The following is a 25,454-nucleotide window of genomic DNA, read 5'->3' on the forward strand; positions in this document are numbered from 1 at the left end:
ATGAGTAAACTTGGACCAGTTACCCAATTAACCTCTCCTTTCAATTTCCATTTGTATATAAAAGGGAAATTTTTAAACCTATCTGAGGGACTGGTCTTAAGAATTAGTTCATATACAGAAGGTTCTCCAGCCAGTGCATGGCAGAGTAATGCTATGTAGGGCAGTTATTAATTGTCGTTTCTGTAATTTTGACTTTTTTTGCTGTTTTGAGCACGAGTCGCATCACTATTCTGATGGGTACATTTTCCTAGCAGCTGCCTTCCGTTCCTTTGTGATAATTCTCTAGAGTTTCCACATTTACCATTCAGAGATTAGGAGCTTTTATTTCTCCGAGTGTACATTGAACACTTCTACACCCAAGTATCCTTAGGGAGGTTTATGAAAATAAAAATTGCTGGGTTTTATCCAAAGAAGATTATCTTGGTGCCAATCTGACATACATAAAAATTATACACATCCTGTGTTGGATGAGAAAGCATCTACTGGGAGTGTAAATTTTACAACCATCAGTATAGATGGAAAATCTGGGAACAGCCCTGAAACCTTGGAGGAGATAGAGAACGGGAGAAAGAAGTACTAGAGAAGCAGAAAGAGAATTGAACAGATTCTGATCATGGCAGGATATAGTCAAGTTCCTTCACCTCTTGTGGCCTCAAGGGCCTATGTGACATTTGCCGTTCATTGGTGTAGAAAGTGGTGGACTGGCTGAAGCTTATAGCAGGCTGATAGAGTGAGTTAAGAGAGATGTTGACGGTAGCCTCACAACTTCAGGCCTGCCTAAAAAAAAGTCCTCCCCACCCCCAGAAATGTGTCCCTCAGAGAGTTGAAGATTAACTAGATTCCTCACTTGGCAGCTGAGGGGTAGAGGGCAGGTTGAGTGCCCTTGAGCTGTTAGGACAAGACTGGGAGCCTTTGATTTAGTGCTAGGAGACTGACCTTATCTCAAACCACTTGATGTTGAAGTCCTTTGAAGTCACTAAAATATGGAAGGTGGGGGAGGGTATCATGGATGGCCTGGGTTAATGAGGAACTGGCAGTTGACTTTATATGGATCGAATGGGTCTGCAACCTGAGGCAGGGTGGAATGATATTTGGGCTGGTGAGTGGTGGGAAAGGCCCTCATTGAGCCCCTGGCCACTCTACCCAAGCATGAGGTTCAGCCTTAAGCAGGTCAGTCTGGATGTGTCGTTCGGCCTCTACAAAACAGCCTGATTGACCTTTGCCTTGCCCTTACCTTTGCCCTCAGTTCCTCTGGCGGCCTTTTAAACTGTCTCTGTGTTTTTAGCTTTTTCCTGAAAAAGAGAGAGAAACAAATACTGACTTTCTCTCCTTGAGTGAGAAAACAAACAATGAGTTCATTGCTGAATTTCAAGACCTAAAGTATCTTCTTGTGGACTCAAAAGGTTGTTTTCTAGATTGCATCACATTTGACCAGTTTGGAAAAGTTTGAAGAAGTGGTAAGCATGGAGTTGGTGAGTTTCACAACCACTGTGTCCACTTCTGTGGGTAGTGTCTATATCATAGTAGCCAGGTAGGACAGGGCCCTTGAGTCTCACCGGTGACCCACTCTATTCTGTCAGTAGAGCAGCATAAGAAATGGAAGAGACCACAGTGGTGGAGATCATGGGCTCTGAAGTCAGATGCCTTGAGTTAAAGTCCCAACTCAGTCAGTTAACAAGCCTTGAACCTATCTATGCACAAGCTAGTTAGCTGAACATTTATCTATTCCTCTTTCTTTCAAATAGATATTGGCGCACACAGTTGGGGAAATACATTTACAATTGTGGATTTGTAGACTCTTCACCACTCATCCACGCAGGTTCTCTTTTAATTTTGCTCTTGCATGTATTTGTTTACAGACAATGTAATTCCTGCAAGCCTAGCATAAGAACTAACTAACCCATGTGCTATCCTTCCAATCCTCCTGCCTCTGTCCTTAACTGCCCCCAAAAGAAAACTGCCAGCCTGAGTTAGAGTTATTATTCCTTTGCTTGTTTTAAAAACTAGTTTAGCCGGGCGGTGGTGGCGCACGCCTTTAATCCCAGCACTTGGGAGGCAGAGGCAGGCCTGTCTTTGTGAGTTCAAGGCCAGCCTGGTCTCCAAAGTGAGTTCCAGGAAAGGCACAAAGCTACACAGAGAAACCCTTTCTTGAAAAAACAAAACAAAACAAACAAACAAACAAACAAAAAACGACAAAAAATAAAAGACTAGTTTAATTGGAAATATTTTTTAGAAGTCGGAAGTAGTGGCCATACATAGCAGAAACCTTATTTGCTGGACATGACAGGGCTGTTGCACATGTGAACACATGGTCACTGTGACTGCATGCACAATGCCTGCGCAAGAGCAAGCAGCCCCAACCCCAGCATGGATGTAAGAAGGCCTCAGGGAGCCCCACCCAATAGCTGAGAAAGGATTTGCAGTTGATGGCTGCTAAGGGAGGGAAAGTATGTTTTCTTCAGGGATGTGGCTCCAGAAGGTTGCTGGTGCTCCAGTAGATGATCCTGCATCCGTGCACATCCAGACAGTGTACTCAGTGGGTTTCAAAAAAGAGAGCACATGAAATTGCGAGAGAAAAGGGGCGTAGAGGAAAAATTGGAGTGTAGGGAATAGGGAGTGGATTTAATCAATACATACCATATGCATGTGCAAAATTCTCAAAAAATAGTTTTATCTCTCAGATGTACAGATATGTCTATAAACATGAGTATGTAGTCAGGTTTTTAAATAAGATGTTACTTAGTTTTAGGTGTTTACTGGCCTTTATGGAGATGATATCATGTGTATCGTTTTCTAGGACTTCCTTGTTCTATACAACAGTATGTTAACATGACTCATTGCTACTATGGAGTGCCTGTAACTACAGTAATACTTTTCAATGTGACGTTCCATCACATTAAGTGGACCAGTGTCCTTCTCTGTTCTACCTGGGCTAGCCATTTGGTTTCTAGTAGCTGACTGTTACAAAAAAGGTGCACTCACTCTGTGCCTCAAGTTGTTCGTGGTGGAGAGAGCGGCACTAGCTGTGGCAGCAGGAGCACGGGGCAGCTGTCACCTTGCCTCCAGTCAGGAAGCACAGGGCAGTGCGTGTTGTTCTCGGCTCGCTTTCCGTTTTGCCTTTTCGTTCAGACTAGACTAGCAGCCCACGTGATAGCATCACCACTCAGAGTGGCTCTTCCCTCTTCAGCCACACACACACACACACACACACACACACACACACACACACACACACACAGCCTAGAGCAGCAGTTCTCAACCTGTGGGTCAGACCATCGGAAAACACGTATTTCTGGTGATCTTGGGAACTGAGACACCGCTCAGTAGCAAAATCACAGTTACGAAGTAGCAGCAAAAATGATTTTATGGTTGAAGGGTCACCACAACATGAGGAACTTTTATTAAAGGGTCGCAGCTTTAGGAAGGCTGGGAAGCACTGCCCTGGAGATATGCTTTTTAGGTTGTTCTACGTCTAGTCAGGCTGAAGACGGAGATTAGCCACCACAGTTGGCCAGGGATTTGCTAGGACTTCTGTAATAAGGACCATCTTACACACTGGGTGTGTAGATATTCCTCACAGGTCTAAGATCAAGGGATCAGCTGGATGCTTTTCATACTGGGTTCTCTCTTTCATTTACTGACGGCCTTCCATGTTTTTCTCTGTATCCTAATCTTTTCCTCTCTAGAGGATGTTGGTGGTTCATTATTGAATTAGGGCCTAATGATAATTAGAGCCCACCTGTATGATCTTTTTAAAGGCTCTGTCTCTAGGTACAGTCACGTAATCATGTACGGGGGGGTTATGATTTTAATACTTGACATTTGGAGAGGTGGTTCAATCCATTAGCGTTTGGAAGTATTAGTCATTAAGATCATTACTGTTCATGCTCTTCATCATTAAAACTCAGGAGACAACAGATTTTGTGTCCCTAGGAACACTCCGTCGTAGTTGCTGTTGTTACTGCTGTGATTCTTGTCATGCTCACTCAGCATCGTTGTGCCATCAGAGCTTCTTCGTGCGTCACATTCCTTTCCGATGTGACTTCAGGTACCAGCAACAGTTACTCGGCGTGGTAGCTGCTCATTTCCCACGAGGACAGATAACAGCTCCAAAGTCAGTTAGAGGTGGACGGCCAGGAACTAAGAGAGTTCATTTTCAGCTTGGTTAAAATAAAGAGCTAAGTGAATCCTTGCAGAATAGCTCAGGGTGAAAAGAGCTGGAACCGCCGCTCCACCCAGTTCTGTGGGCCTGTCCAAACAAAGTAGGCAGGTCTGGGCAGCGGTGTCTTTTACACCGGGAAATGTGCTCGCCCCAGGAAATTGCTGTGTCACCAGAGCAAGTAGCATCTTTCATAAGCTCAAAATATCTCCTTTGACACTAGGGAGCTTACCCGCCGGTTGGCAAGCCTAACTGTGGTCCTGTGTGCTGGGACTCAGAGAACAAAGGAAGTCGGCGGCAGCATGGTGCTGGAGGAAAGAGCCGGGCTCTGCCCTGACTCGCTCACTCCACCTTCCTCTCATGTCAGGAGAGGGAATGAGGTGGATCATAATGTGCTTGCTTGGGCTCTAGGCATGTGACCTCAAAAGATGCTTAATGAGAGTCATCAGGACAGATACAATGATACCACGGGATCTTGGGGGGCTGCCCTTTACTTTTTTTTTTTTTCTCGTGTGCTGAGTATCAACTCTTAAGGCTTTGAGTGCTCTTAGCAAATCCTCTAATACTGAAGTTCATTTCTGGGTCTAAAAGTTATTTTTTAGACATGTTCAGATACTCTGAGGCAAAGAACTATAGAAGTTATGAGAAAATTTGAACTCTAATCATCATTAGTGGCTTAATGCATCTTCTTGGCTAAAGAGTCTTATGACACACATATATAAAGAATATAATATTTAAGCTAAGTGTGGTGGCATATGCCTTTAATCCTGTGGTTCTCAACCTTCCTAATGCTGTGACCCATTAATACAGTTCCTCGTATTGTGATGATCCCCAACCATAAAATTATTTCATTGCTACTTCATAACTGTAATTTTGCTACTGTTATGAGTTGTAATGTAAATATCTGATATCCAACCTGAAAAGGTCATGACCCACAGGTTGAGAACCACTGCTGCTTTAATCCCAACACTCGGGATGTAGAGGCAATTGAATCTTTGGAAGTTCAAAGCCAGCCTGGTCTACACAACAAGTTCCATGAGAAACTAGTACTGAATGTGAGCTTAGCCAGTCTCAGTTTGACGAATATTGTAGATTTTCTCTTATATGTGGTTGTTGCATTTTGTATAATAACTAAAAGTGTAAGACACAGAAAAGTAGAAGAAAAATTATCTAGGAGAAAAAGGGGGACAAATGGGAAGGGAAGAAGGAGAAAGGGGTTGGGGGAAGGATATGCTCTAGACGAAATATGTACCTGCACAAAAATTAAAAATAACTGCAAAATAAAAGCATGTCCTATACCCTATTCTTCCCTTTTCTGCTAACAGTCACTGCATTCATGTGGTGTTTGCTTTTTCACGTCTGACTTACTTCGTTTAGCATCATGTTCTAGATTCAGTCACGTTGTTTCAAATGACAGGCCTTCATTATTAATTTTTTATTCTTTGAGAGTTTCATATGTGTATGCCATAAGATATGAAATATGATCATATCTACCTTCCCATTCCTCTCTATAAGTCTCCTCCCCTGTGTTTGCTTCCCAACTTCATGTCCTCTTTGTTGTTTTTAAAATAAGAGTCAACTAAATCCATTTACTGCTACCTATATGTGCATGGGTGTGGGGTCATCCACTAGAGCATGGACAACCTATCAGTAGCTACATCTCTAAGAGGAATCATCCTCCCTTCCTCAGCAGCTAGTAACTGCCACTCCTTTCTCAGTAAGGGGTGGGTCCTGGTAAGTCTGAATGCTATCCACTATACATCTATACTGTACTTTCTTTTTTAGGAAATTTGTTTGATTTTATTTATGTGCACGTGTGTATCTTTGTGTGTATGTTCCATGTTGTGTGGGAGCCCATGAAGGCCAGAAGAGTGTATTGAGTCCCCTGGAGCTAGAGTTACAGGTGGTTGTGAGCTGCCTGAACATGGACACTGGGAAACTGGACTTAGGTCCTATAGAAGAGCAGCAAGTGCATTGAACCACCGAGCTATCTCTCTAGGCCCAATATGCCATATTTTCTTTATCTTTACATCTGTTGATGGACACACAGGTGGGCTCCATGCCTTGACTGGAGTGAATGATGCGGCAATAGACAGTAGAGTGCAGAAACTTTAAACTGAGAGAATTCCTCTCCTGCTGAAGAGGCAGTTGCTGTGAACAGTGTGAAGTATTCCTCTATTGACCTTGTTACATCTTTAAACTACTTTAGTTATGGGACTAGTACTTGGCCACTTTTCATGTGCTGTCAGATTTACCTATAAAAGCATATAAAGTCTAAAGTCAAGTTATCTTCTTCCCTTTACAAACCCCTTGTCAATCTTTTCTCTCTTCTCAGCTTGGTAAACGTATTCCAGTCTTTTTCTATGAATTAACATCTACCTAAAAGGATGTATACAAACTTTGCATTTTTCTTCTATAAAAAGGGATCATATTTTATAAAATGTCAAGTTGTTTTCTTTCACCTAGAAATGGTTAATGCCTTCTTTAAAAAAAATGTAATGGTGTAGTTCATCTTCCAGAGTATTTCCTGGTGAAAATCCCATTGATGGACACTTAAACTGACCCCTCCTTTTTGTGTTTACTTTCCGTAATTTGGATTGCTTCTAAAATTTTCTTCTGGAACTAGAGAGCTCACTTTAGAAGTTAAGAGGACTTACTGCTCTTGCAGAGGACCAGGGCTCAGTTTCCAGCACCCACATGGTGCTCACAACCATCTGTAACTCCAGGTCCAAAGCAACCAATGCCCTCTTCTGGCCTCCACAGGCAGTAGGAACTCACATTGTACATATACATCTATGTAAGCAAAATACTCACACAGAGAAACCCTGTCTCAACCCCCCCACCCCCACCCCCCATACATCTATGTAAGCAAAATACTCACACAGAGAAACCCTGTCTCAACCCCCGATCCCCTACCCCCCCAAAAAAGGAAATTTATGATAACTTAGATACTGGCGTATCTAAGTTACTAAGATTTTTATATTTATTTTATTTTTATTTTACATGTATAACAGCCTTGGCTGTCCTGGAACTCCTTTGTGGAACAAGCTGGCCTTGAACTCACAGGGATCCACCTACCTGCCTCTGCTTTCCTAGTGCTGGGATTAAAGGCATGTGCCACCATACCTGGCTACCATAAATTAGAAGGTAAAGGATCAAGTAAAAAAGAATGGGCATCTAAAATGTTTTATAGCAGTTGACAAATTGTTCTCCTAAATGAATTTTCTCTCTCTCTCTCTTTTTTTTTTCCCCACCACACAGTTTTGCAGCATTGGTTCATGATGATATGTTATTTCAATTGAAAAGAATCCCCAGGTTTTTAGTCAACAACTATTGACACACTGAAAAGCTGAAATAGTAGCAGCATCAACTACTTTCTCACTCCTGCTAGAGCAATTGTCCCCTCGTCCCCATTCATTTTCTGAGTGCATCCTGTCTCCAAGCTTGCCGAGTGTGCTTGTTGTGCATGCCTGAGCCATTGAGTACTCAAGTAATCAGCCAGGGAGGCATGGATGCGGTAGTGAGACAGGGGAATTGCTGTGGGTTGCTGGCTGCTATCTAGCTGAATTGAAGCAAAACAAAATAACAACGGAATTCTGGGGAGCTCTTTGTTCAGTCCGAGACTGTCTCAAAAAATAGAGTGAGTAGCTTATAAAGAAAGACAGCTAAACTATTCCCTCCCTCGTCTCTGCAAATGTCCACTTGTGCACGTGTGCCCTCTCCGTCCTCTCTCCCTCCCTCCTCCCTCCCTCCCTCCTCTCCCTCTCTCTCTCTCTCTCTCTCTCTCTCTCTCTCTCTCTCTCTCTCTCCCCCTCTCTTTCCCTCTCTCTTTTCTCCCTTCCTCTTTCTCTAGTACTCACCCTTTTTCAGGTCTAGTCAGATTGTAAGCATTGCTTTGATTATTCTGTCTTTATTTTGTATTGACTTGTTGATTTAGTCTAAGAACACCTCAGCCCCTTCACGATATGACTTTGCATAGTTGCTTTATGGAATCGTAGTCCACAGTCTAGACTTTTTGAGTGTTTCCTGAATGTATTGTGCCTTATTTAACCAGCTCTTTATGGACGGTTCTCGCAGTTGTGGGACTTCTTTTTGTGACTCTTGTAACAGGTTGTACTTAATTGAAAGGAGTTTGGGGCCCCACTATGGCAGTTAAAGTCTGTGCTCGGTTCATGAAGATAAACTGTTGGAAAGCCGAATGTTGCCGGAAGGAACAGTGCCAACAGCAGGTGTACCTGTGGGCTGTATCCTTTCCCATTTGAAGGTCTGTGGATGGCCAGACTTAGTGGCGCACACCTTTAATCCCAGCGCTCAGGAGGCAGAGGCAGACAGATCTCTGTGAGTTCGAGGCCAGCCTGGGCTACAGAGTGAGCTCCAAGACAGCTAGTGCTGTTACACAGAGAAACCCTGTATTGAAAAACAATAAAGGGGGAAGGGGGTATGAATTAATTTTGTAACTTCCTGATGTTAGACATGGACTCTTTTGTTATAAAATTATTTATTATTTGTTTTTCTGTATAGAGGTAGGAGGTGTGTGTGTGTGTGTGTGTGTGTGTGTGTGTGTGTGTGTGTATGTGGACAGCTTTCAGGAGTTGGTTCCGGTCTTCCACCATGGCATCTGGGGATTGCAGTCTTCATCAGGCTTGGGCAGCAAGCATTTTTACCTGCAGAGCTATCTTGTGAGCCCTACACACAACTCCTCTAGTAATGCCGAGTCTGCTGTAGTATGGTATGAGTTCCTCCAACACACAACATGTACCCCGCCTGCATACAGTTATTCTTATCCCAGCCTGTCCTTCCTTATCTCTGAGGAGCCGAAGGCTAACCCTTTCTTTGCTCTGTGCTTTGGGTCCTTTGCCCTCCTGTCTGCTTCCTGTCCTGTCCACTGTCTCGTGCCTTCTGCCCTTACTCCTTCTGCTTCCTCATCTACATCCAGTCTACAAATATATTTAGGCTTTCCCAGTGTTAGCAATTATCCCTCTGTGTTACCACTACTTCTTAGTTATAGCTTCCAACTCTCCATCCATTCCATCTTCTTGAAAGAGGGTGGTATCAGCAGAAGAGTGGAGGGCGTAAGGTGTGATTTTGGCGTGCTTGAAGAAGGTGTTAGGAGGTCTGTGCGTTTCAGAATTTCATCCAACACACGTGTGTTTGCACCTATTTTATAACCTAGTTATGCGTGTGGATCGCTTGTCTATTATTTGCGTCTCTTCTCGCCTTCTCCGACTCTCTAGCAGTCCAGACCGCATTCCAACTGACGTCGGAGTAGGTTCCGCTAGAGAAGGAAGCTGTCACCAGAACCGTGACTAGCATGAAGTGGGACGGGAGGGTAAACCGCCATCAACTGAGAGGTCTGTGAGGACATCAGCATCTTCGTGGAGCGACTGAAGTACTTGTTAAAACAAGAAGGGATTGGGTTGTCCAGGGAACAGTGTGAGAAGAGAAGGGATTGTGCTCGAGATGGCCAGAGGGACCCAGAGAACAGAGGAGGATTTCAAAAACTGAGAAACGAGGCCGATGAGGAGAGGGACAGAGACGTGGGGAAGCTGGAACTCAGGTTTTTCCAGGTGACCTGGGTGTCTGGGCCGCCTTTTGGTGGTTGTAGTAACCAAGGATGGCGGATGCTTGATCTCCACAGCAGAATCTGATGGTATGACTATCAGGTTTGTGAGGTGGAGGGAGCAGGTTGTGGCCCTTCCTATGAACAGGCTCCGTATTTCTAATGTTTTGTACAGTCTGACTCTAAAGGACTAGATCATTTCCCCATCTGATTTCCTTTCATGCTAAAGATCATCTTGACTCGGAAGTGAGAAGAAAAGTTAATGATCTGTTTTGCTCAGAACCCTTTTTATTGCTCTTGATCTTGAGTTGCCTCAGCGTCAGGAGGCCGCGGCTGTAGCCCCAGGATTTTTGTGGTGGAAAAAGAGCCATTAAGTTTTTCTTATCTGTCAGATGTGTCTAACCATTTCCTCATGTACAACCACTTCATGGGAAATTTGCACTAATTAAAATGTTACAGTAATGCAGAAAGGTTTACTTAACACGTCACACAGTACTTAATAGAAGTGTATCATTTGCTATTAAGTGGAAAGTGCTGATTTTCAGCTGCCGTCTGGCTCTGTTCTTTATTGTTGTTGTGTGTTTTGGTTTTTGCGCCCTTTTTCCTTCTAGTAGTCTGCTGGTCTTACAGCTCTCAGTTCTGTTCTCCCTGTCTCTCCTCATGCTCCCACACGTCTACCTTAATGTCTTCCCCCTGCCTAGCCCTTGTGGTCTGGCATCTGTTCTCAGTTCGGCTCCCTTTGTGGCATTACATTCCAGGGAACTCTTGAATAGGAGCAAGGCAACCCTCACTGCATGCATTTGAACAGGTGGGAACAGGGAATCCTTCATTATAAGATAAGATTAGCCACTAACGTGTATTGGAGTGACAGCGGGCAGAGCAGACTGTGAAGGTGCCAGTCATTTGAACAGGAAGGGGCTGGGCCACAGAACCATGTAGAGAGACAAAGAGGGACATGTTCTAGTCCCGTTGCTGTGCCCATATTTCCTCCCACTGTTAACCGCCCCAGTTGAAAACAGTGGCTTCTGCATAAGCGCCTTCTGTGTGGCAGGCTTTGGGCGGGGTAGTGGGAGCAGGGCAGGGGAGAGGTCTTCAGCCACAGGTTAGTCATCCACAGATTCTGCATCCACAGATTCACCAACTGCATTTCATGTATCGGAAGTGTTAGTCTATCCTAAACAATGTACAGACTGTTGTTATTATTTCCTGAGCAACACAGTATGAGAACTAATTTTTTTCAGCATTTACATTTACATCAGGGATTATAAGTCATCTATATACAACTTAAAGGGTATCTAACCTCTTGACATTGTCACAGGACATTGTGATCTACACATGTGTGGCCTGCATTTATAATTGTCTTAAGGGGTGTGTGGCCAGACCTGATCTAAAATATCTAGGCAGGTACTAGAGAGATGGCTCGGTGGTTATTCTTTCAGAGGACCTGGGTTCAATTCCCAGGACCCATACTGGGTCACTCATAGACACGTGTAGCTCTATTTCTAGAAGATCTGGTGCCCTCCTAGCCTCTGGGGCACTGCACGTGTACACTCAGACATACACATATACACATAAAATAAAGGAATTAGTAATTAAAGGGAGCTGGAGAGATTGTTAAGTGATTAAGGGCACACTGATTGCTCTTCCAGAGGACTCAAGTTCAATTCCCAGAACCCACGTGGCAACTCACAACCACATATAACTCCAGTTCCAGGGGATCATATGACCTCTTCTGACCTTTGTGGGTACTGCATGCTCATGGTGCACAGACATACATGCAGGCAAAACATCCATACACATAAAGTAAAAGTAAAATTAAAAAATGGAATAGAAACTCCCCCTACACCTAAAATGTCTAGGCAGATGTTTATAGGTTATACACAAGGGCTACATTACTTTTTTGTTAGAGACTTGAACATCAGATTTTGGAATATGGTAGTTGGATCTTGGAACCAGTCCCCCAAAGATACTGAGTGAAGACTGACTATATATTGCCCGAGATTATCCGAGATTATTATTTGAGATCAGGCTGCATGCATTTGAATCCTGCCTCCATAATGAGCTATAAGTTATCTAACCTTTCCGAGTCCCAGTTTCTTATCTGTAAAATGGAGATAGTTGAAAATTTTTTTTTAAAATAATAGTAGTTCCTGGCCCACAAGAAGCACTATACAAGTCTTACATTTAAAAAAAATTATGAACCCATCTTAGAACACCACAATTATTTCCATTTTATTAATGCCAGAAATAGAGTGGAGAGGTAGCAGAGTCAAATCTAGAAAACAGGCAAAGCAGGCTTGAAAAGCATAGCTTAAAGCTACTGTGCACAGCCACCTGCCAGACCATGCAGGTGGATGCTTTGCTTTCTCGGGGGCTCTGCAGGAGGTGTGGACACCTGAGTACGGGGTACAGGTGGGCAGAGGAACTGCATGGTGGTTCACAGGGACTGCTGGACACATGACCTTGATCTGGCTTTGTGCACCATGCTATGGGACAGTAGCCTGGCCCCAGGCTCATTTTGGAGAGTGGTCCGTGTTGTGCCTGTACCCAGAGAGCTGAACCTTCCTGGGATACTTTTCTCCCTGTCTAGTATTGGGTGACTTCATTGAAATCATTCATTCACACCCCCCCCCACACACACACTTTTTTTTGCCTCTGTGCCTCAGGTTCCTCATTTGTCAAAGGTGAGAGATTGAATAGCTCATGGCATAAAAATATTTGAAAAGCCACTATAGTCATTCTTAGCCATATCAGTTAGGTTCACATTGGAGCCTCTTAGGCCACCATACCAGCCTTCTGCTAGTGATACCGTGTGACAGATGGCATAACCAGTTGTAGCGTGTTCTACAGACTGGCGTGGAACCGTGTCTTCTTTTCTGGGTTTAGACATTCCTCTGTGAGCATAAACTAGTAGCTGTGTATCATCTCGACCCCTGGTAAATTTTCCTTCAGTGTGGAATTCCGCAGTCAAGAGCCAGTGCCATTGTCTGTGTCCAGGCTCCATTGCTGGCCCGGCTACCATTCTGGGAGCGCTGCCAGGTCCTGGTTTCAGCTCTTGGCACAAGGCGGCCTTGGCCGGCCTCATATGCATTGGGTGCCTCTAACCGTCCCCTCTCATTAGCACACGGTCTTGATCCTGTGCTTGCACTGAAGGGGGCAGGAAAGCATCTGACACCTTCCCTGGAGTTCTTGTCTCCGGGGCTTGCCTTGGAGTCTGTGTACATCACGCACGCATGCACGCACGCATGCGTACATGCACAAGTACGCTAAGGGTTGAGAATTTGCTTTAGATGAACGGCCTGGCAAAATTCTTTTTTCTCCAGAGTTGACAGTCCAGCACTGAGTTTTGTTTTGTTTTGTCTTTTGTTTTTGTTTTTTGTTTGTTTGTTTGTTTTTTGCATCTTGGTCTTTCAAAAAATTAATTCCTGGAGGATTTCATACAGCATATCTTTATCATATTCTTTCTCATCCTCTCAGCACTTCTGTCTGGAGGGAGACAGAAAAGGGGTGAGAGAGTGTTGGATGTGGGGAGGGCAAGGAAGGTCTTTTTGGAAAACTGTGTCACAATTGGCCCAGCTCTAGAATAAGGTAAACCCTCAACCAGCACCCAAGTATCCCACGGAGAAACTCATTATTCTTGGATCTGGACTTGTCCACACCTAGAACTCCTTTTTTTTTTTTCACATTTGGAATATGAGTTTAATAAATCCTCCATTGAGGCTGGAGAGATGGCTCAGAGGTTAAGAGCACCGACTGCTCTTCCAGAGGTCCTGAGTTCAATTCCAGCAGCCACATGGTGGCTCACAACCATCTGTAATGAGATCTGGTGCCCTCTTCTGGCCTGCAGGCATACATGCAGGCAGAATACTATACATAATAAAAATAAATAAATCTTTTAAAAATTTTTTTTTAAAAATCCTCCATTGAATATTCTTCTCAAATGAGGAGTAAACTTTTAAATCCTCTGCTGTCTGCTTTCCAGGAGTGGGACTATAGGGACTATAAGGTTGTTCCTTCAAATGTATTCTGCAGAGTATTATTATTTTTAATGCAGTATTACATGTATATTTATATTTGAGACAGGGTTTCTTTGGTGGCCTTGGCTGTTCCAGAACTCACTCTGTAGACCAGGCTGGCCTTGAACTCACAGAGATCTGCCTGTCTCTACTTCTCGAGTACTGGGATGAAAGGCGTGTGCCACCACTGCCTGGCAGAAATATGTTTTTCTGAAAGGAACACTTGAGAAAGCATTGTAATCTCTTCTCGGCCTTTTGGCTAAGATCACGTGGGAGAAAGCGTTATATAAGCCGTGTTAAAGTAGCTCCCGCCTTTGCAGAAACCACTGAAGTCCGTCGTCATTCACCAGTGGTCTTCATGGTGAATCTCTGAGTGGATATATTGCTATATGCAACATCCGTTCAATTTTAATGCACTTTTTCCAGTAGAGTGTTTTCCCTGTACCATCTTTGTAAAATACAGCTTGGAACATGCCAATTGAGAGAAGAAAGTTCATTCATTTCATTCTTTTTTCCTTGAATTGTGAAGGGAGGGGAATGGATGAAATGTCAAGGTTGCCGCCACCTTGTGGGTCCTAAAGGCTAAGGGTGTCTAGCAGAGTCTAATAGGCCATCTGTTCTGAAATGTCTCTCTATCTTTTCCCCACAGCTCCCCTTTGAACTGGAGATTTACTACATCCAGCATGTTATGCTCTACGTGGTCCCCATATACCTGCTTTGGAAAGGAGGTAAGGCCAGCAAATCACACACCTCTGGAATCTCCACACCTTCCCTTTCTCTCTGTTTGGAGGAGTCACACGCTCTTGGGTGCCTAACAGGATCTTGGGGGTGCTGCTTGGCTGAGTATCTACAGCATGCTTAATGTCGTTCCCTAGGCGCTGGGGTAGTGGGCATGAAAGAGGTCTGTAAGGAGTCTGGAGGCTGTTCAAAGCATCCCTTGTAGGTGAGCATGGTACCGCTGACTGCCTGACCCAGAACCTAGGTTTGGGGTTCTTGGTGGTGGCCTGGGGTTTGCATGGCACCCAGCACACCATGTCATTCTTGTGCTTCTGCCTCCCCTGCACCAGTGTGCACTTCAGAGTACTCCATCCGATCAAGAGACTTCGAATTCTTGCCCTTTGTATCCACGGTCTCAGGACCAGAAAAGCTCCTGGGTGAGAAGTGCCCAGAATAGGAGATCATGGGATTGAAGAAAGCGGCAGACGAATGTATCATCCTTCCTGTAAAAGAAAGGGCTACAAATGTCACTTTAGCCAAGCAGGAGATAGCACTGACCTAGTAGAGACAGACTGCGAAGGAACCTGAAGCGCTAGTGATCTCTGCTGTAGAGAGAAGGACAGGACAGTTCCTGTGCCTTCTGCGGCTTCCCGAAAGCCTTTAGAACTGGAGGGTTTACCTCTCTCCTCACCACCAGTTGCTGCTGCCCTGGTTGCTGTGATTTTTCTGGGAGACCAACCACAAAGGTCCATTTCTATCACTTTCAAAATGGCCCGAGGCCACCTGGGGCCTTGAGCTCACTAGCTGGTGCTCTTGAAGTACTGGTGGGCTCAGGTGCCTCCTGTCATTCAGACTTATCTCTCCTCTTCCCTGGCCCCATCAGGTCTGCTTCCACGTTCTTTGATGCTGCTTTAACCCGGTGATACCACTAGGGGTCTCACTCTGTCAAAGAACTCTTCCCTTTAGTTTGATTTGAAAGTATTGTTTTCCCTACTGAGCTTCCAGAGAAGTCTAACATTCCTGCATCCAGGAGACTCCTGCTGTTTCTCACATCTTTCCTGAGTGGCATAGGCAACAGTCTAATAATAGTCACATCTCAGAAGTTCATGTATTCTGAATGGAACCAGAACACCCAGCCCATAGGTAACTAATTGTTCCTTTCTTCTGAGATGTGTGCTTGGAAGTATGGCCAAATCCACATGCGTGTCATTAAAATGATTTTGTACTCTGAGCTCACCATCAAAAGCTATCCAATAGCTGGGTGACATTGGCCTACCATGGAAAATACTGGGTAGTTAAGGCTTTTCCTTCTGCGGTGGGAGTAGGGGACAGGAGAGAGACAGCCCAGGATGTCATACCCTCTAAACAGGGTTGATTCTCTGCAGCCCTCTGTTGGGTCTGTTTCTATGTGTTTTGAGGCAGCTGAGCTGAGGAAATAGGGATTCTGAGTCTTCAGTTTCTACTTTTTAGTCTTCCACTTGATGTGAAGCAGTAACACTAGCAAGAGTAATAAGAGCCACAGTAAATAATAACAGCAGCTGCCTTTTTATTGACTACTTGTTCTGTGCAGAATATGTATACTGTACATGTTTTGTTTACATACACTTTTAAATAGTCTGTTGATGGGCCCTCCTATGGACAAGAAAATTAAGGCTGAGAAACATTAGATAAAACTGTTGCTCTAAGGAACAAAGCTAGAACTCCAGAGTAGCCAAACTTCCTTGACTCGGGCTTTCTCCCACATACCGTACTGTCCAGAAGGTCAGATGTCGTCTTTGTCTTGACCGCATCGGCCTGCAAGTTCTGTCCTGTGTGCGTTCTTTCTCCTCTGCTTCAGTTCAACAATGTACTCAGTGTGGATTTGTTGAGCATCTCCTACCTGTCAGGCCTTCGTAGCTGTAAATGGGGGACCCAGGGAGGACATAGAGCATTGCAACACAGCATGGTGGGGGCTACAGAGGGGAGTGTGGAAACAGAATGTCATTTCCAAAGCTTAACTCATCTTTGTTTCTGCACCATTTCCAGGAAGACAATTGTACGTTCTTAGAGAAAATGCTGCTAGTATCCGAGGTCCCTAACTCATGAGATGCACAATAGGACCGTAAGAAGAGGTGGTATGCTCTATTATTGCTAATACCTCATTGTCACCTGAGCTTGGTGAGGATTTAGCTGGCAAGACAGGAAGAATGATGTCCCTTTCACTCCAGGTCTGGGTGAGAGCATCTAAGCAACCCATAAAACTTGAAGGTCCTTTCCCTTTTCTCAGGATGGTGGAGAGTTCCAGGGCTCCGCTCCTTTTCTAACTCTTTGCTGCCATCTGCTGTTCACTTAGGAATCGTGAGCATGAAGAGAAAACCGTGAATTTCTTCCCAAGTTAGGCTAGCGTTGCTTTTGGTCCTTATCCTTGGGCTCTACCCCTACAGGAGGAGGCATGAGTCTGGAGAGATGAGACGCGAAGTCCCTGGTAAAGTAAGAAAACATAGTTTCAGGTTTCGGTTCTCCTCAAGACTCTAGGAATTTTCCTGAAATAAATGCTTGGTAGTTTTGGCAGGAGCACAAAGTTCCTGTTCCTGGAGCTCGGGTGTAGGGTATTGAGTGGGAATCCCATTCCTTCCTCTTTTCCATGGGCCTTTCATATCATCACAGGCCATATGGCCATTCTTGTCCGCAATGTTCTTTTCCCGCTCCAGCCTGGCTCTTCCTTTCCCTCTTTCCTTTCCTCCCAGTTCTTTGCCTTTGGTTTCCTGGACTCAATTTCCTTTTCATTTTTTGATTTTCCCCCCTTTATTGTTAATGCTTGTGTTTTTTTAATTGTATCTTGCCACATTGCAGTTGTATATGCACATAGGGCACACCGTGATGCTACATACAAGGCAGAATGCTTGACTCTGCGTATGTATAGGGTACAGAATGATGCTGAAGCGTATATGATGCAGAGGGATCGAGTCATGCTAATCAAACCGCACTTCTTGGAAACAGCCCCTACCTGACCAGCAGCTCTCTATGGAACCAAGACGCCTCTGTTTTCCCCAAGGCAGTGTGGTGTGCCCCGCCCCGTGTGTTCCCTGGTAACTCCACTATCTCCTCTAGGTCATTGCTCCATCGCAACTTCAGGGGAACATGCTTTCCCCTTTATCATTCTCTTTATCACTGTCACCTGCCCTCCCCCTCCTTCTAATTCTCTCATCTCCACCTTGTGTGTGAGTGGGGGCTGAGAGGCGCCTATTCATACCACCATGCCTGGTTTATGCAGTGCTAGGATCGAACTCAGGATCTTGTGCTTGCTAGGCAAGCAGTCTGTTAACTGAGCTGTATCCCCAGCCCTTCTCCACTCTCCTTTTCCCCACTGCGCTCACCTGCTTTCCTGTTCACTTCCCTCACGTGCCCGGAAGTCTGGGGCCCGTGGTTCATAGTTTTTCCGTGGCAGTGTTAGCAGCATTCCGAGCGACCTCTTGCAAAGAAAATGTTAGTTGCACCCCTACCTTCTCATGGTTTGGGCCTGGTAAGTTGCACTGCCTTCCACATTCCCTTCTCTTTAGCTACCAGGGTCTTGCTTTCCCCGAGACCGCTCTGTTTGAGATAATAAACTGCTACGTCCATCTCTTTGGTGGGTAACGTCACTCTTTCCAGCTTCGTGTCTTCCCACTTAGCTTGTACCACCATGATCCCTTACTGGAATTTTCCTTTCCCAAGCTCCTGAGAGTTTTCTGTCCCCCTGTTCCCTGTAACTGGGAGCAGTTTCCAGTTCCTTTGTAGTGTGCCCGGTCTTAGCCTAGAGGAGAAAATCCAGTGATTCTGGTGAAGGGCACTGAGGCTTCCCAGGCCCTATTATAATTTCCAGTCAACACCACTGCTCAGTTCTTTCTCCACACATTGCTCTTGGAAGTCATGTAGAAACCTTCCCGCCCTCTTCTAGTGTCCTGCCTACTATATTCAAACATCCTATTCTTTGTATGCTCAAAATGCTGCCCGCGCCTGTGACTGAGAACACAGAAGTTAATACAGGGCAATTCTCTAATACTTCTCTCCACTTCTTCAGCTTCTTTACCCACACCACACTGCTTCATATGTTCATGTTCCGCCTTCCATCTCAGAAGAAGAGGTCGTCCTGATAGTGGCCAGTCACACCTTTTGGCCTCGTGGGGAAACCTCATTTCTTCGGTTCTTTTTTGGGGTGGTTGGTTTTGGTTTTGGCTTTTCGAGACAGGGTTTCTCTGTATGGCCCTGGCTGTCCTGGAACTCTGTAGAACAGGCTGGCCTTGATTGCAGAGACACACCTTCCTCTGCTGGCATTAAAGGCACGCACCACCACCGCCCAAACTGTGTTTCCTTTTTCCTTCCTTCGTTCTTGCTTGCTTTAAAAAAAAAAAACTGGTTTTTCAAACAGTTAAACCCAGCACAGTTCTGTCTTTGCCTTTTCCTTCTTCTCAAGCATCTAAAAAAATTTAGACTTGTCCAGTCCAAGCATAATTATGAGTACAGCTCAGCACAGAATCATAAGCTTACTTAAAATATTATGAAGTGGTGTGTGTGTGTGTGTGTGTGTGTGTGTGTGTGTGTGTGTGAGAGAGAGAGAGAGAGAGAGAGAGAGAGAGAGAGAGAGAGAGAGAGAGAGAGAGAGAGAGACTCGGCTCTCTAGCGTGAATTTTGTAGAGGCCACGATATCAAAAGACTGAGGATGGCATGATGTAAATAATATTTCCAAATGTTTACTTCTTTAGGTATGGTGATTTTTTTGCCTTCTTCATATGAACATCTATTACTCTGAATGTAATATATGTCCCTGAATCTACTGACTTTATAAAAAATAAAATATTATTCTTAAGGAAATCCACATAATGTTCATTAAAGCATAGCATTCATTTCCTGGCTGTTTTTCAACACTTGAAATATATCTCAGGATTGGAAATGATTTACAACTAGAAATCAGCTCAGGAACTTTGTAGAATACATACATCCGTTCTCTCGGAGTCTGCCTTCTCCATTATTTCTTACCACAGTGCAGTCCGACATTCCCTCTTTTACCAGGATCTTCACAGAAATGCCAAAGGCCGCCAACAACCCCCGTCTGACTAACCCTAATAACCAGTCTTTATCTACCAGGAAGCCTGGTGCACTGGGCGCTGTTGACTGCATCCTTTTGGACGGCCCTGGGGTTGCCCTTCCCAAGTCTCCCTTTCTTCCGGCCTGCTCTCCTCACTGATATGCTTTCACAGCGTCCTTCCCAAGGCCCTGGTCTGTAATCCTCTGGGATGTCTGTTTCCCAAGAGGTCTGTTCCAGGCACATTCCCTCTTCAAGATTCTGCCACCATTTTGTGGATTTTTGTAGCTTAACTGTCAGTCAGTGTGAGGCCGCCTGCTGCCACTACCTAAAGTCCTGATTCACGGGACTGAAAAGTTGTTTGTTATTGTTACTGTTATCATCATCATCATTCTATTTGTGTTTGTGTGGAGGGAGAGGGAGAGACATGTATTGGGGGTGGGAAGTATGTGCATGTGTAGGCAAGAGAATAGTTTTCAGGAGTTGCTTCTCTTCTTCCAGCTTTATGAGGCTTCCAGGCATTGAACTCAGACTGTGAGTCCTGTAGGGGAAGCATTTTCCCTGCTGAGCCATCTTGCCGGTGGGTCACGAGGCTTATTTTTTAAAACTCATCACCAGCTCTTGCCGAGTGTCCCCAGCACACCTGCTTCAGCCTGATTATGATTTTACCCTTTTCACTTCCCCTCCAGCATTTCTGTTTTTCTGACATTACCTAGTGGCATCACAAAGTCACTCAAGGTACAATCTAGGAAGAGCCTTGTCCCTAGGGTCGCATCTACCCATTCATTCATTCATCTACTCTATATAAAATGCTTTCTTTCTGTCAGTCTCCTCACTGGCCACTAGGGTGTGCTAGTGAGCAAACCTCAGACAGTCCCTCTTCCTACTCCGCATTGGTGAGCAGGTGCGGTGCCCAGAGATAAATGAATCTGTTACAGAAATAGGGTAAAACGGAGATGAGTACTGTAAAGAAAGGGGGCTCTCGCTTACGAGAGCATAGGACAAAGCAAGCTGACCTTGTCTGGGGGCTCAGGAGGGGGGAGAGCGTTCTCCTTAGGAAGTAACACTTAAATGGTGATCGGAAGGCTAAGTGGGAGTTTGCAGAGCACATAAAGCTGTAGAGGCCGTGAACTCTTGTAGCTGGACAAAATGTCATGCATGTACAATAGCATTGGGGCAAGGGTGAGAGTGACGGAGAAGGCGGGTGGCAGTGGAGCCAAGCAGCAGGTGGGTCAGGAATAAAAGGCTTTGTGAACCATTAGAGGTTGGCCATGGTTTTTTTGTTTTTTTTTTTTTTTTTTTTTGTGTGTGTGTTTTGTGTTTTTTTTTTTTTCAGGTTGTTTATACAACACCGGGAGGCAGTGAAAGTTTTAAGAAGGACCATAATGCTGGCTTATTATACACATTGATTTTGTCGCCAGATTCAAGTTCATTTATAAAATCTACAAACCTTAGTTTAATAGTTGAAATACAAAAACTGGTATTATTAAAAATGACCTTTCTAATCCTGTTCCATTCATGCTATTCCTGCCCGCACTATACAGGTAGCAACTACTTTAGGTTTTTGCATATCCCTCCATGGTTTCCTTTCATGTAGTTGACCTTCTGCACCCACAGGTTCTATTACGTTTCTTTCTTTTTTTTTTTAAGATTTATTTATTTATTTTGTATACAGCATGTATGACCAGAAGAAGGCACCAGATCTCATTCTAGATGGTTGTGAGCCACCATGTGGTTGCTGGGAATTGAACTCAAGACCTCTGGAAGAACAGTCAGTGCTCTTAACCATTGAGTCATCTCTCTAGCCCATATTTATTTCTTTATTGATGCGCATGCATGTGTGTCACAGCATGCATGTGGAGGTCAGAAGACAACCTGCTGGATATGGTTTTTTCCTTCCACCAAACTGGGGGTTGGGTCTGAGGATCAAACTCAGGTCCTCAGGTTGGCAGCCCCGAGTTCTGTTTCTTCCACATCCCTGGGTTCAGTCAAACTGTATTTGAAAGTATTTTTTTTAAATTGTCTGCACTGAACATGTACAGACTTTTTTCTCATTATTGTTCCCTAAACAATATAGTATAACAACGTTTAATATAATGTTTATACAGCTTCGGGTATTGTAAATTATCGAGAGATGATTTAAATTATGTGGAAGGTTTGTGTATGTTATGTGTAAACACTGTTCTATTTTGTATAATCATCTGGAGCAGTGCTTATTTTGGTATCTCTGTGGGTTCCTGGAACCAAGCCTCTTGGATATCATGGGATAACTATACAAGGAAGTGAAAAAAATGATTTTACCCTGTCTTAAGACAAATAGGCCAAACCAGTATGTCTGCTGTCGCTGTCGCTGTCGCTGGTGTGGCTGTGGCTGTGCTTTAGCTTGGAGAACTGTTTCAGCTAGGCCCACAGGTATTTTTCTTTCCCTTTGCTTTCTATGGCGGCCTACTATTCCGTAACAGCGGTGGTAGAATCTGGTGGGAGAATGACAGTCCTTTCTCTAGCACAGCTAATGCCGGGATTCCTTCAAGCGTTGCCTCATTTCATCACAACACTTGTAGGGAGGTGTCCCTGTTATCATCCACTGAAGAAGTGGATGCTGGGTCAAGGGCAGAGGCATCGTTTGAACACGAGGCTGTGGGTGGAGGCCTCTTCTCTTTAAACGGTGACATGGGCTTACAGGAGTGGACCACAGTTTATTGACTGACGTGCCTGTGGGTTGTTTGCACACAGATTTACCAGGACAGTGTTTTTCCACCTTTTGTATTTTTGCCGATCTGGTGGGTGAAAAGCAAAACCCAAACCAAAATAGTATAGTAGTGCAATTTTCTTCTCAGTTTCTTTTTCTTTGCGTGCAGCTGAACAGGTTCAGTCTGCTCACCTTTCTCTCCTTGCTAGGGATGGAACCCAGGGCCTTATGTATGCTAGACCAACACTTACCACTAAGCCACACTCCCAGTCCCTTCTTACATATGTTTGGGATTGCATTTGATTCCCCTTCTTTGAACTCTGTACTTCTCCTATGTGCTCATTTTTTCTATTCTGTCAGTCCTTAAATACATTGAATCCCAATAGCTCTTTACATATGAATAGCAGACATGGTGCCAGGCTTTGTTATCTTTTGATCTTATTTGTGCTTGATTTTGATCGGGCAGAATTTCTATGTGATTTTAAGTTGTCTGTCTTTAATTCCATGGCCTCTGGCTTTTGAGTTGCGTTAAGAAGGCCTTTCCTCCTCTGTGGTGACCTATAAACATATAGTAACCCTCTCTTATTTATCTGTGGAAGTACAGTCCAAGGCTCCCAGTGGGTGCCTGGAACTTGAAGTAGCACCAAAACTTGTATGTACTGTGTTTTTTCCCTCTGGTGATGTTTTCATGTATAAATTAGGTATAATGAAGGATTAATACTAGCTATCATTAAAATAATCATAGCAGTTCCTGCTTTCTCTAGAGCCACTCCTTGGGGTCAGCCTTGCGGCTCATCACCTTCTTCAGTGGTGACAGTTGGCTCCCAGTGGTTCCCCTTCACCTTAACTCTCCATTCTACTGGATTCCAGGGGCACTTCTCGAGTGTTCCCCTGTTTAGAAACTTTCAGTGGTCCCCATGTAACCTGGCCTCTAAGTTTTCTCTACCACATCTGTTTCAGCCCCTTCCTCGCCGTCTAAGGCTTGGCCATCCCAGGATCCTTTGTGCGCCCTGAGCTTCCCATTCATGTCTGTGTGCAGCTTCTGCTGAGAATGGCCTTCTCCCTGCCAGCCCCGGGCCCAGACAACATTGTTTTCTCTAAACCCCCCTCAGCTGCAGCCTTCTCCAGGAAGCACCGACTGAAACCCCAGGCCCCCCTCCCTCGACTGCCTCCTTCCCTCCTGCTCCCCTCTTGCTGCAGGGCTGCTGAGCAGGTGGCTCGCGGTGTCTTTTTACATCTGGGGCCCCTGAAGTACAGGGAGGTTTTTCTTTTGTTATTGGTTCGAGAGTGGAGTGAATGAGGGACAGGACCCCCTGCCCCACATTGCACGTACACACATATGCCTAAGGGAAGGTGTGTGTCATCTAAGCTGACTGTTGTTGTCTGGGGGCCACACACTTTTGTTTTACTTTGGCTTGTAGAATCTTGATCTCATTTCATCTCCACACCGCCACTAGACTTACGGGAGCCTCACACACCTGGGGCCCATGACCTTGAATTAAAAACAAAACAAAAAAAAAAAAAACCCAGCTATATCATCTGGATTAACTCCAAGTGAAATGAAGTGTTTCAGTGAGTTATTGAATATCAGCAGCAAACTCCAGTTAAACCTACAGCACTCAAACTTATTTTCCTTAATGTAAACCACAGATCTTCTCTTGTGTTACTGTTTGCTGCAGATAGCTAAGAAAAGCATTCATATTTATCAGTGCCTAAAACTTTGCATATTTGCTATCTGAAAATCTTTCGATAACCAGATTGTAATATGATTGGTTCCTTTTGTACTTCTCTATGTCCTATGCGTAACATTTTTATTCAAGGCTGTGGCTGTAGCTCAGTTGATAGAGGACTTGGCCTACCATTATATGAAGCCCTGGGCTCAGACTCCAATACCACATGTGTGTAATCCCAGCACTTGGGTGGTGAAAGCAGGAGGTTAAGATGTTCCAGGTCATCCTTGGGTACATAGTGAGTCTCGCCCCAGACCTGCCTGGCTGCTCAAGACCCACCATATGTGTGTGTGTGTGTGTGTGTGTGTGTGTGTGTGTGTGTGTGTGTGTACTCTGAGAGGAAGGAATACTTATGTTTCTTCAACTGCCGCAACCGTCCACGGTACCAAAAACTGAGGAGTACTTTTTATGGAGTTTATTCCGGGACTTGAAAAGGGGCAGGCAGGCTGGCTTCCACACACCAAGGAATCGCTGGGTTCAAAAATGGATATTGCCAGTTGCTAATGGGCTCTGGCATAGGGGTTAGTGCTTTGAGGTCTCTGTCTGTTTGTCACTTTGCAAGCTGGCGTAGTACTAGGACCTGCCTTCGTGATTGTCATGAAGATCACCGGAGCCGATGTGCTTGCCAAGTCATAGACCGGCGTCTGGTGATTTCCTACTGTTATTATTATTATTCACCACTATTCCCTTGCCTCTTATGAATTTACATCTGTGTCTTCTGACTAGACTGTGGGCTCTGGGGGTGAGGATTATGCCTTGATCAATTCTAAAGCCACAGAGCCCTGTATGGACAGATTGCATGATTAGCAGTGGATTTAGCGGCTTCTGCTCCTCTCTTTGAGATGCTGATTTCTCCCCAGGGCCAGATGCTCCTATTACCTGGCTCTCCCGCTCTGCCTGAGAGCTCTAGCTACTTGGGCTGCTCTGCTTTACCCCACGCCAGAGGCGAGGTGTCTGTGGAGGGGCCAGGCGGTGCACAAACTCCTCATTTTTAGAGCCTTCTCCCAACTTGGCCCTCCTTCCTTGCCGTCCTCCGTTTCCTCCAGTTCAGTCCCCTCCATTGCTTATCTTCTCCACTGACCACCAGTTCAGAAGTTTGCACTTCAAACCCTTAGCAGTGCTGGCACCCCCCCACCCACCCCCTCCCCCGGCCTCCAGCCTAGTATAGTTGCTCATTCTCGAAGATGGGGGTTACTTTTGTTTTCTCACTCGCATCCTTACCTCCTCTGTACCCTTCCTGCCCTCCACCAACTCTGTCCCTCACAGCATCAGAACAAGCTGTCTAAAAGAGCCGATCTATTAGATTTTGTCCGCTGCTTGTCACTCACCTACGTTTTTTTTTTTTAACATGCCCGTTCCTTCATGTGGCATTAAAGATCACTTACAATCACTCAGACTCTGACCCTATTACTTAGTCCTTTTGAAACAACCAATCTGCTGTACACACACACACACACACACACACACACACACACCAATGTTTCCCTGGCGGGCTCCAGGCCCTTCTTTGTAAATTAGCTCAAGGCTGCTGCCTTTTTTCTG

The 25,454-nt window shown here is 44.8% G+C and overlaps 1 protein-coding gene across 9 annotated transcripts in view; it reads left to right on the forward strand.

The window, feature by feature from the left end:
- Window positions 1-25,454, forward strand: part of Tmem164 (transmembrane protein 164) — a 167,686-nt gene that overhangs the window by 115,661 nt on the left and 26,571 nt on the right. For all 9 annotated transcript variants that reach the window (XM_028876970.2, XM_028876964.1, XM_028876965.2 and 6 more), the window contains one exon: window positions 14,385-14,463. In XM_028876970.2, the coding sequence (XP_028732803.1) occupies window positions 14,385-14,463 (79 nt within the window). The remainder of the gene's footprint in view (window positions 1-14,384; window positions 14,464-25,454) is intronic.

The sequence above is a fragment of the Peromyscus leucopus genome, chromosome X (assembly GCF_004664715.2).
Source record: "Peromyscus leucopus breed LL Stock chromosome X, UCI_PerLeu_2.1, whole genome shotgun sequence".
Taxonomy (NCBI): domain Eukaryota; kingdom Metazoa; phylum Chordata; class Mammalia; order Rodentia; family Cricetidae; genus Peromyscus; species Peromyscus leucopus.